Here is a 13292-nt window from a genome sequence, read left to right as displayed (position 1 = left end):
TCGTACATCAATAGATTGTCATCTTCCTAAGCTTGTCATTACTGCCTTACTGTGGGAGCCCACCAAAAGCAGGGAGCCACTGGTGGGATTACTCGACCCTGGAAACAGCTTTAGTCCCAACGAGTCATCAGAAGGGTGGTATTTTGCATCATCTTGAGTATTTGCTGGGACTGTTCTATAAGCTATTGTGTGTTGGTCATTCAATAAATTATTGTCACTCTTTTTTACCCTCACCCTGTGTTGTCTGAGTACTGTTATAGCCTCAGGGAGTTAGAACAGGCGTTCAGTGGTATGAGCCCTGGTCCATGCAGTCTTTCTAAAGACAGCCAAGCCAGCAGACGAGAGCACCCACTAAGCCTGTATCTCTACAAGTGTCCTTTCTGTTCTCTCCTTGTATTCTTACCCACACAGATTCTACAGAGCTACCATTCCATGAAGCTTGGATCTCTGTGGAGATATACGCTTTCCTAACATTCAATGCAGCACCTTCTCTCCTCTTGTTAAACCTGTTTCTTATAAATAAGTTGTAGCCTACAAGCTGTGTATTCCAATCTTGTGTATGAAACATGGTGTATCTCTCTTTATTTGTTAGCAGCTCCAATTCTCTGTTTCCCATGCTCTGTGCATATGTATAGAAACATTTTAGTTTGTTGTCGATTTCTCTTGCTCTTCTATTTTCATTCAGAGTTTGTTTTTGTTCTCTATTTCCACTTCTAGTAGCAGGGTTCTCAAAATAATTAATTAGCTGCATACCTTTTCCTGTCCATATATTTCCCATGCCATATTGCTCTAGTTTAAAGCTTTCTTGATGAGTGTAGCAAGTACATACCTAGGCAGGTGCATAGTTAGTACCTGAATTATACTTTCTATTGATTTCCATACTATTTATTGTTGCGTTCTCTTGAGCTCATATATCTTCATAGTCATGAAATGTATCAACTGTAATTGAGATTTCCTACTCCTTTTCAGGTATTGACAGCTGGATTAACCTGAGTCATGTGAACCCAGATGAAGAAGTCCAAGGAGAGATTTACCTTGAGTTGCACATAATGCAAGACCAGCACAAGAGCAATTTGCACTGCCACGTCCTGGAAGCCAGGTATATGGTATATGAAGCATTGCTTTATTACAAAGTGCACCTAAGATCTTACAACACTCACTTGTAACTGCTGGAAATTTAGTTCTATAGCAGTTCCTCCACCCTTAAAAAAATAAAAATAAAAATGTGTCATGATGTCATTCATATTATGCAGCTTACCTCTTATGAACAGAAAATGTGCTTGGAGCTGTTGTCACTTCCTTTGCCCTATAAAGAAGTTAAAATGAGTCACAGATCTCAGAACAGTTTAATGACAGGGTAGCTTCAACTTGCAATGTAACATAGAGGACTGGACTAGTGATGAGCGGGTATACTCGTTGCTCGGGTGTTCTCCGAGTATTTTGGCATGCTCGGAGATTTAGTTTGTGTCGACGTAGCTGCATGATTTGCGGCTGCTGGACAGGCTGAATACATGTGAGGAATACCTGTTTGTCAGGGAATTCCCACATGTATTCAGCCTGTCCAGATCAAATCATTCAGCTACGTTGACACAAACTAAATCTCTGAGCACGCCAAAATACTCAGAGGACACCCGAGCATGCTCGAGAAAACCCGAGTAATGAGTATACTCGCTCATCACTAGACTGGACGTATTTGGCCCAAAAGGAAACAAACTTTCAAAATCTTTCATTATGAGCCGATCCTGAGCTAACCTTCTCCTTCTAGATCACACCATTCTTACAGGTCAATGGTCACTTACAAGCAGCAATGTAGTCCACCTTTGCCTTCACTGCTGGTCACCGTTCCTTTAGCATCCCAGACTGACCCAGCTACCGCTCTCTCCAGGTCTTATGTCTTGTCACAGCCCACATAGTCTCTTAAGATTGGCTACCATTAGCTGAAATTATTACAAAGCACCCACAGACTTCCCAGAGCCAAACTTTCTAGGCATCATGGATACATAGCAAAACCAGAGACATGAGCCAGCATATGGTTTAGTATAAGTGCAATGCGTAGGTGCACATTCACATTGGGGCCATTAATAGACAAATCTAGAATAAAAGCCGTCTGACTGCAACAAGGTGCACCCAATCAGAATGGTACCTAACTGTAGTATATCACCATGCTATGTGCTAGCAGGCCTCCAAATAGATAGGGGGCAGAGCAGGACCTGGACTGAATGTGTTTTTCACCTGCCTGTGGAAAGTTACATATACAAGATGCACAGTCCAAGTGGCCCCTCCTCCAATTGTACCAATACAAGAAACTAAAGCTAGGCCAGAGACATGAGTCAGCATACCTGTTAGTATAAGTGCAATCTGTAGGTGTACTGCAGTAAGATGGTTTTTACGCTCTTTTGATCAAAATATTATAAACTTAGTACCCTTTGTTCTTTGCATGCACTATTACTACTTAATGTTTTTATTCTAGGCTACATGGGTACAGAGGCCAACATAAAGTTCTCTTGGCACCTCATGTAGTCACTTTCACCTCCTTGACACCAAAACATTGCCCTTAAATGAATTTCCTTTCTTCCAACAACATATATTTATATTCAATTACTTTTTTATTGAGTGAAATCACTTTAACATGCAAAGAAGAAGTATTTGTTGAACTTAAGTATAATCAAAATAAGTTACAATAAAGTGTGGTTATACAGTTGTAACAAATTCAGAAGTAACATAAACCATATAATAACTGATAATTAGTTGATAATTCACATTTAGAAATTTTGCATCTAGAGTTATTAGGAGCATAAGGTAAAGAAAAGACTTATGCTAGTCTTATGTTTAGAATTGGTGTCGTAACACAACTATTTACATGAATGGAAGCATTAGTGTTTTTAAAAGAAGGAAAGGGATGGGTTAATTGGGTAGAAGGGTAGGTGGTTATACCCACTATGTGTTGGAACAAAAGTCCGTTTGCCATGATGGGGTATAAGTTCTTCTAATGAAGATCATTCATACTAATCGATTAGGTCCAAGTGATACAACGTTAGGATCCTGAAGGCATATTGAGTAAATTAGTTGAAGACATAAAACGGTTCCAGTGGTTCCATTTTTTTGAGTATTTTTGAAAGATATTGTTCCTAAGGGCGAATGTATATTCATACGTGTTGTGAGAGGAGATTTTGTCTATTACTTTGTCTAGTGTTGGAGGAATAGGGTCTCTCCAAAGGGTGGCAATGTAGTTTTTCGCTGTAAGTAATATATGTGAAACTATAGGTCTATATATATGCGGGATGGTGTCTAGGCCAACCAGGAGGAGTACTACTTCCGGAGATAGTTGTAATTTCAGGTTAGTAATATTATTAATTAGGGTTTCTAGTGCACCCCAAAAGTTTTTAAGATGTAGGCAGCTCCAGAAGATATGCGTTAAACTTCCGGTAGCTTGACAATTTATCCAGCATAAGGGGGAGTTTGTATTTTTAATTTTATGTAGTTTAAGAGGGGTGTAATACCAACGAGTATATATTTTGTAGTGGGTTTCTACAAGAGATGAACTAGGGATGAAGGAGTAGATAGACTTAAAAGTTGCGTGTAGGAGGTCAGTTGTGATGTTAGTGTTCAATTCCGTTTCCCAAGCTTTTAGGTTAGGGGTGTGTGAAAAGTGAGTATCCTGGTTGAGGTTCTGATATATGTGGCTAGTTTTCCAGAAGAGGAGAGTTCTGGGATATTTGAACATCTGCTGAAGGTTTTGTGGAAGAAAAAAGTTGAGTTTGAGAGTTTATGAGGTCTTGGATTTTCTTCAATGTCGTTTCTTCTGTAAGGTCAAGCTTGAAATTCTCTCTAATAAGTTGGAAGGGAATGAGTTTGTTATTCTCGTCGATTATATCTGATATATATTGAATGCCTTGTAGTCTCCATGAGTTAAGTTTAATTCTTGTAGATAAAAATTCAAAAATACCTATATCTATCCAAGTAGGAGATACCACGGGAAAAGATTTAAGAGAGAATTTCAATAGAGCTTTCAAGAGAGAATTGCGGATTTGACTATGATTTCCTCCGGTAGTTTCTTAGTTTTGACACATAAGTAAGAGAGGGTGAATAGACTGAGTGTACCTTTGGATTTTGTAGGATCTTCTAGCATTAGCCATGTTGTGCCGTCCTTTTCTGTCCACCAGTCTTGAGTAAGTTTAATTAGTGTGGCATGGTGGTAGGTGGTTAGGTTTGGAAGGGAGAGTCCACCTCGTGTTTTGCTAAAATCGACCTAGCTACTCTAGGTTTTTGTTTTGCCCAGATGAAGGAAATTAGTTGAGATTGGAGTTTTTGCAACCATCTCTTCGGTATGGATATGGGGATAGATCTAAAGATGTATAGAACAACAACATAGATTTAGCGCCACAACACCCATATCTACAGCAGTGTCTGGCTCTTCCAGGACCTGCACCAATGCTGGCACCTCTTACTGCTGACAGGGCGATTTGGTCAGCGCTATGTACCTTGGCCCTTCAGCCCAATACAGGCAAAGTGCACATGGTACTCGGAAAGTGCAAGGGTAACAGGGCAAACTAAGCTCGGCACAACACAGCGCACACATTCCACGTGCCAAAAACAGCAGCCTGCCACATGTTTGGTGTCCATAATCTCTCAATACCGTATGCATGTGTCATAGGTGCAAATTTCAGCCTCATGTAGACGTCAGTGTTTTTCATCTGAGGTTTGTCAGTATTTGGTCATCGTGTTAGCTTTTACCACCAGTGTTTAATCAGTGTTTGGTCAGTTCATCTTTTAAGTATTTCATCAGTGATTTTCTCGTATGAAAAAAAAACCTAACAAATCTTCTCCTATCCATTACCATGTTAATCACAGGCAGCACACTGACTGTTCACTGATTCAATCCATGTGCTGTCACTGATTCAATCCATGTGTTGTCACTGATTCAATCCGTGTGCTGTCACTGATTCAATCCGTGTGCTGTCATTGATTTTCATGGACCCATAGACTTCTATCCATGACGTGGATCAAAAATGGAAGTGTCTGGATGATTTTTCTGTGGACTGAGCATCATGGGAACATATGAACAGTTCCATAGATTATAATTGGTATGCGATCTATGATCCATGAAAACAGATAGAACATGTACGTGTAACAAGGTGCAGGAGATGAGTATGTCACCACGGAACAGACGGACCAACAGTTAAAGGAAGGTTTATTTACAGGCGATAACACTGACAAAATTAACAGTGAAAATATGAATATTATGTTTTCCCGCTCTCTGCTCTGCTGGCTTCCTGTGCTCAGCCCCTTCTCTGTCCTCCGAGGAACCTGCTGCCCTGCTCAATGATTCCAGGCATGGAGCAGAGGAGGCAGCCCTCCCCCGGCTCTTCCTGCACTTCACCCCCTTACATACGTATAAATGGACGTCTGAATGAGACTGTAGCGCTGACATGCTCCTCTGCAGCTGCTGCACACTTTACAGGCTTATCAGAAGTCCTTCCTTTTGAGACTCACCTGTTTTTGATAACTGGTCTGTTCTCCTAACCTAGTTCTCTTCTCTCCTCAGTAATAGAGATCCTTTCCCGGCCATGTAACTTCAGCCACATACCTTGACTGCTACAGCTCTTTATATAATCTCCTGGTCCCTGCTACAACAGAGCCATCTGATAGCAACAGTTAATATTATAGTATCAACTCATTGAACCACATATAGACAATACCAATTCTGAAATCAATGAACTTACCATAGGTCCATAAATATACATATATAACAATTACAGTAATGAGTTGACAGGTACATACCACAAGTCTTTTTACATAAGACAAAAGGATAAAATGGTCTGGACCCACGCAGGCTATGAATGGCCTAAACACATGGACTTCAATAGAATTTCATTAGAGTTTAAACCCTACTTAAAGTTGGCACAAAGGTATACATGAAAGAAAAATAGAGAGATGATTTGCCAAAAATCAGAATTGATTGTTAAAGGGAGGAAAACTTCTTTTTTTTGTAAGTGTAAAACCTGCATATTACCTGTAGTAATATTGAAGGTTCAGCTACTACCAAGTTGGGATAATCTACTATAGACAGCACATTATCTTTGGATACACTTACTGAAAATCAGTGAACCTGAATAATAAATAATAAAGGATTTATTCGACCTTCACCACACCCTAAACTAGGAGATGTTGAAGGAAGAGTATTTTCTTTTAAGGCTGTAACTCTCTTGTTAGTTAAGAACTTGACACAGAGTCCCTTTTTCAGGAGCCTTATATATTAGCCTAGCCAGGCGAGACTGTCCTAAACAATGCGAAATGCTATCCTTAAAATTAACCCTAGGGTAAACAAGAACAATACTTGTTGATTGGGATTCAATGTCCAGGCACGTGCACAGGCACAAGATTGGGGGATTCCACATCCAGATACATGATTGTGAATTTCATGTCCAGGCACATGAGATTGGGGGATTCCATGTGCAGGCACTTTCAATACAATTGGGGATTTCATGTCCTTGCAATTGCCATAATATTGAGTATTTCTTATCCAGGCACTAGCTATAAGATCTGGGACTTTATTTCCAGGCTCTACCTGTAAGATTGGGGTTTTCATGACCTTGCACTACCTGTAAGACCGAGGATTTCATGTCCAGGCACTAGCTATAAGATCTGGGATTTCATGACCTGGCACTACCTATAAGATCGGAGACTTCATGACCTGGCACTAGCTATAAGATCGGGGTTTTCATGACCTGGCACTAGCTATAAGATCGGGGATTTCATATCCAGGCTCCAACTATAAGATCTTGGATTTCATGTCCAGGCACTAGCTATAAGATCGGAGATTTCATGTCCAGGCACTAGCTTTAATATCGGGGATTTCATGTCCAGGCACTAGCTATAAGATCTGGGATTTCATTTCCTGGCTCTACCTGTAAGATCGGAGATTTCATGACCTGGCACTAGCTATAAGATCGGCGTTTTCATGACCAGGCACTAGCTATAAGATCGGGGTTTTCATGACCAGGCACTAGCTATAAGATGGGGAATTTCATATCCAGGCTCTACCTATAAGATCTGGGATTTCATTTCCTGGCTCTACCTGTAAGATCGGAGATTTCATGACCTGGCACTAGCTATAAGATCGGCGTTTTCATGACCAGGCACTAGCTATAAGATCGGGGTTTTCATGACCAGGCACTAGCTATAAGATGGGGGATTTCATATCCAGGCTCTACCTATAAGATCTGGGATTTCATTTCCTGGCTCTACCTGTAAGATCGGAGATTTCATGACCTGGCACTAGCTATAAGATCGGGGTTTTCATGACCAGGCACTAGCTATAAGATCGGAGATTTCATGACCTGGCACTAGCTATAAGATCGGAGATTTCATGACCTGGCACTAGCTATAAGATCGGGGTTTTCATGACCAGGCACTAGCTATAAGATGGGGGATTTCATATCCAGGCTCTACCTATAAGATCTGGGATTTCATTTCCAGGCTCTACTTATAAGATCAGGGTTTTCATGACCTGGCACTAGCTATAAGATCGGGGTTTTCATGACCAGGCACTAGCTATAAGATCGGAGATTTCATGACCTGGCACTAGCTATAAGATCGGAGATTTCATGACCTGGCACTAGCTATAAGATCAGGGTTTTCATGACCAGGCACTAGCTATAAGATGGGGGATTTCATATCCAGGCTCTACCTATAAGATCTGGGATTTCATTTCCAGGCTCTACTTATAAGATCAGGGTTTTCATGACCTGGTATGAGCTATAAGATCGGGGATTTCATGACTAGGCACTAGCCATAATATAAGAGACTCAATTTCGAGATACTAGTCATACCTATAAATTAAATAATGTAGCGGTGTCGGGCAATGCCCTTCTCCCCCTCATGTACACTGTATAGTTATAGTTCTCCAATCACATAGTCAGACCATCATCTTTATAGCCACTAATAAAATTGGTACCTTTTTATCATCCTAGTGCATTTAGTGGAACATCTGGGGTTAAAATACAGAGTGGGCCATTTATATGGATACACCTAAATAAAATGGGAATGGTTGGTGATATCACTTCCTGTTTGTGGCACATTAGTATATGGGAGGGGGAAACTTTTCAAGATTGGTGGTGACCATGGCAGCCATTTTGAAGTCGGCCATTTTGGATCCAACTTTATTTTTTTCAATGGGAAGAAGGTCATGTGACACACCAAACGTATTGAGAACTTCACAAGAAAAACAATGGTGTGCTTGGTTTTAGCGTAATTTTATTCTTTCATGAGTTATTTACAAGTTTCTCTTTGTTTACAGCCATTGACATGTCGCAGAGGTTAACACTTGAGGAGTGGATAGAAATTGTGTTGATGTCTGGTGAATGCAGTACTCGGGTCATTGCAGCAGATTTCAATGCAAGACACCCTACGCAAGAAAATGGTCACCGTTCCCATTTTATTTAAGTGTAGCCGTATAAATGGCCCACCCAAAAGTGTGCCTCATCATTGAACATAATGTTCTGTGTAAACTGAGGGTCCTGTTCCAATTTTCGTTTTGCCCATTCTGCAAATTAAGCGCGCCATCAGGGTCACCAACCATTCCCATTCTATTTACAGTAGGTGTATCCATATAAGTGACCCACCCTGTAGTATCATTGATATATCTATATGCTCAATTTTTGTCATTCATTGAATACTATGATAGGATTGTAGCTCGCTACTTGAGCTGGGTGGACATATTTTGATACCAAACTACAGGTCACCTACAGGCCACTATTTATAGTGAACACAGCAATTTCTCAATGTTTAAGGAACGCTTGTCTGACTGTTTGTTTGTGAATTGTGTTTTTTGACTTGTTTATGTACCCTAAGCAACATAAGGGTGAGGGTTAACCTCTATTATTCCCTATTGCTCTATTATCGCAGGTAACCTCTCTACAGATATTTAATAAAATTCTGCCAACTGTGATGTATCATTGGTCAGATCACAACACTACACTATAACAGCTGAACAGCTGCCAGTCAGTAATTGGCCTATGGGATGAATGGCCATTTGGTTTATGGTCAGACAAATCAGTAAAAATTGTACTTCTTTGCCAACATATGTTTGTAGGTAACTTTAGAATGAAATGTAAAAGGACTATTGTTTAGGGAACCTAAAATCACTTTAACTCCAGAAACACAAAGCAAAGCCTTAATGGAACAGATTATTTTCATAAATCATATATATATATTTATAGCGGATGTGTCAAAAGATTTTACAATTACTAAATGCATGCATTAATAAATAGACCTGTTAGATCTGGTGTACTTTCTTTGATAATCTATGGCAGAATGGCTGTTTGGTCTTTGATGAAAAATTATACCCAATGACCATCTACATGGCCTGATTGACAGCTCCTCAGTGACCGTCTGCTCAGTCCAAGCTGCAATCGTCAGTCAGGCTGGGTGGCTAGAGATTGAATACATATGGACTAATGAGAACTCTCAATATGTAGCTGGACTCATAACATGCTAATTTTTATATCAGGTTAATGTTGACATTTTCAAATGGAGATTAACAGTAAGTACACCAGTATCATTGGTTATGTTAATTTATTTAGTAATGTATGCAGCTTGCACTGTAAATGCTGCTGACAGATCTTTTTTTTTTTAAATCTGCATAGAAGCATATTTCTTAATCTAAGTGCACTAGAATTATGGCATAATTTGCACTAAAACCTGCCCTTAATGATAGCATTATATTTATTACGTTTTTCACCCCCCCCCAAAAGGGGCATAGAAGTTAGTTTTCTGAAAAGGGAGCGTGGCTTAAAGTGCAGCACCAAGTTCCAAAATTGTTATATATATATTACTCTTCTGTCTAGTAATATTAATCCACTTTTTGTGACTTTTTAAATTGCTAATAAAGCTGGCTAAAAACCTCATTTGCATAGCTAATCTTGACAATTTCCAAAAAAGTGGTGTGGGATAAGTAAAATGTCAAAAAGGTTGCATGTTTGTTTGCAAAAATGTTATGCGCCAAAATTTGCTGCTTGGCACAAGAGCCTTGATGCATACCCCCAAAAGTAAGCCAATTAATAGATGGTGTATGCTTATATATACCGATGTAAGGGCAGAGACCCTGATTCCAGCAATGTGTCACTTATTGGGCTATGAGTTGTATATTTTATAAAATCGCTGGTTTGTCTACTGCAGATCTACTAGTTTTCTGAATGCTAAGATCTGAATAACCCCGCCCACACCACTGATTGACAGCTTTCTGTGTACACTGTGCATAGGCAGAAACTTGGCAATTAGTCATGATGGTGGAGTTATGCAGAGCTCATGAATATGAAGGACTACATATAAGCAAGTGTACTAGTCCTCTATTGATAATCGCCTGGTGATAAAACAGTAATTTTATCAAAACTACAGCAAGCTGTCCAGTAAATGACATATCTATGGCATCTGGGTCTCAGTCTCTGATAGATACAGTGGGGAAAAAAAGTATTTAGTCAGTCAGCAATAGTGCAAGTTCCACCACTTAAAAAGATGAGAGGCGTCTGTAATTTACATCATAGGTAGACCTCAACTATGGGAGACAAACTCAGAAAAAAAAATCCAGAAAATCACATTGTCTGTTTTTTTTTCATTTCATTTGCATATTATGGTGGAAAATAAGTATTTGGTCAGAAACAAGCAATCAAGATTTCTGGCTCTCACAGACCTGTAACTTCTTCTTTAAGAGTCTCCTCTTTCCTCCACTCATTACCTGTAGTAATGGCACCTGTTTAAACTTTTTATCAGTATAAAAAGACACCTGTGCACACCCTCAAACAGTCTGACTCCAAACTCCACTATGGTGAAGACCAAAGAGCTGTCAAAGGACACCAGAAACAAAATTGTAGCCCTGCACCAGGCTGGGAAGACTGAATCTGCAATAGCCAACCAGCTTGGAGTGAAGAAATCAACTGTGGGAGCAATAATTAGAAAATGGAAGACATACAAGACCACTGATAATCTCCCTCGATCTGGTGCTCCACGCAAAATCCCACCCCGTGGGGTCAGAATGATCACAAGAACGGTGAGCAAAAATCCCAGAACCACGCGGGGGGACCTAGTGAATGAACTGCAGAGAGCTGGGACCAATGTAACAAGGCCTACCATAAGTAACACACTACACCACCATGGACTCAGATCCTGCAGTGCCAGACGTGTCCCACTCTTAAGCCTGTACATGTCCGGGCCCGTCTGAAGTTTGCTAGAGAGCATTTGGATGATCCAGAGGAGTTTTGGGAGAATGTCCTATGGTCTGATGAAACCAAACTAGAACTGTTTGGTAGAAACACAACTTGTCGTGTTTGGAGGAAAAAGAATACTGAGTTGCATCCATCAAACACCATACCTACTGTAAAGCATGGTGGTGGAAACATCATGCTTTGGGGCTGTTTCTCTGCAAAGGGGCCAGGACGACTGATCCGGGTATATGAAAGAATGAATGGGGCCATGTATCGTGAGATTTTGAGTGCAAACCTCCTTCCATCAGCAAGGGCATTGAAGATGAAACGTGGCTGGGTCTTTCAACATGACAATGATCCAAAGCACACCGCCAGGGCAATGAAGGAGTGGCTTCGTAAGAAGCATTTCAAGGTCCTGGAGTGGCCTAGCCAGTCTCCAGATCTCAACCCTATAGAAAACCTTTGGAGGGAGTTGAAAGTCCGTGTTGCCAAGCGAAAAGCCAAAAACATCACTGCTCTAGAGGAGATCTGCATGGAGGAATGGGCCAACATACCAACAACAGTGTGTGGCAACCTTGTGAAGACTTACAGAAAACGTTTGACCTCTGTCATTGCCAGCAAAGGATATATCACAAAGTATTGAGATGAAATTTTGTTTCTGACCAAATACTTATTTTCCACCATAATATGCAAATAAAATGAAAACAAAACAGACAATGTGATTTTCTGGATTTTTTTTTCTCAGTTTGTCTCCCATAGTTGAGGTCTACCTATGATGTAAATTACAGACGCCTCTCATCTTTTTAAGTGGTGGAACTTGCACTATTGCTGACTGACTAAATACTTTTTTTCCCCACTGTAACTCTCCATTTTTAATACCAGGGCTTGATGTCTGCTGTGTTTTTTGATAAATTACTGCTGATATCAACCCTAAGCCCCATTGCCCAATTGTCAATGCACCAGGGCAATCAGGAAGGCGAATTGCCAGACTTGGAGCATCTCATGTGATGCTCCACTTCTGGGGTGGTTTAGGCCTGGTATTTATAGGCTGGGAAGGGCCCAATGACCATAGACCTTCCCAGCCTGATAATATCAGCTCACAACTGTCTGCTTTACATTTGCTAGTTTCATAAAATAGGGGGGGACCCCACTTCCTTTTTTAATTTATCTATTTATTTATTAGGTCAAACAAGCATAAAAAGCTGTATAATTAACTCCACATGAAAGGCACAAAAGGGTACAATTTAAAATTCTGTAGGGGGGGTTGTGAAATTTTATGTTTGCAGGATATCTATATCTATCTACAGTCAGGGCCGATAGTGTTGGCACTCGTGAAATTGTTCCAGAAAATAAAGTATTTCTCCCAGAAATTATTGCAATTACACATGTTTTGCTATACACGTTTATTTCCTTAGTGTGTATTGGAACAACACAAAAAAAAGAAGAAAAAAGGCAAATTGGACATAATTTCACACAAAACCCCATGATTGTTGCCAGGAGGTTTCTGGCTGTGAACTTCGATTGCTTGGTTGATGCAATTTCCTTGTTCCTTTGAGAGCTTGTGACTCTGGTAGAATAAGTTCAGGTGTTTTTTCAGCATGTTTTCCTTGCTTTTTCTTGCGTTTTTTGCATGCTAGATTTATCTCTTGTGTTTAGTGTTGAAAAAAAAAAAGTCCTATTCCATAGAATCAGGCTTTGGCACAAAAAACCGCAGCAAAACATGATACCTGAGTTTTTGGTGCGTTTTTTCAGCATTTTTTCACCACCCATTGAAGTCAATGGGTGAAATATGCTAAAAGAGCTCTGAAAGACGTGACATGCTCTATGTCCAAAAAAACATGCAAAGCACAAGCTACTGATGACAAAAAAAAACTATGTGTGTGCATGAGATTTCTGAAATCTCATAGGCTTTGCTGGTGCTGTAAAACGCAGCTGAAAATTAGCATAAAAAAAGGCATTAAAAAATGTAGTAAAACCGCCTAGTGTGAACCTAGCCTTAGAGGAAAAGGTGTAAAGTCTTCAGGTGAGAACAGCTACAGTGCCTTGCGAAAATATTCTGCCCCCTGGAACTTTTCAACCTTTTCCCTCATA

The 13292-nt window shown here is 40.1% G+C and overlaps 1 protein-coding gene across 1 annotated transcript in view; it reads left to right on the top strand.

Annotated features, from left to right (window-relative positions):
* The window catches only part of RASAL1 (RAS protein activator like 1), a 270898-nt gene that overhangs the window by 144652 nt on the left and 112954 nt on the right, over positions 1 to 13292 (top strand). Inside the window, exon 5 of the mRNA XM_073554111.1 lies at positions 970 to 1099. Within this exon, the coding sequence (XP_073410212.1) occupies positions 970 to 1099 (130 nt within the window). The remainder of the gene's footprint in view (positions 1 to 969; positions 1100 to 13292) is intronic.

This window comes from Dendrobates tinctorius, unplaced genomic scaffold (genome assembly GCF_039654945.1).
Source record: "Dendrobates tinctorius isolate UK_male_01 unplaced genomic scaffold, ASM3965494v1 ptg000206l, whole genome shotgun sequence".
NCBI classification, from domain to species: domain Eukaryota; kingdom Metazoa; phylum Chordata; class Amphibia; order Anura; family Dendrobatidae; genus Dendrobates; species Dendrobates tinctorius.
The sequence above is the reverse complement of the archived record's forward strand: the minus strand, read 5'-3'. Positions and strand labels throughout refer to the sequence as shown.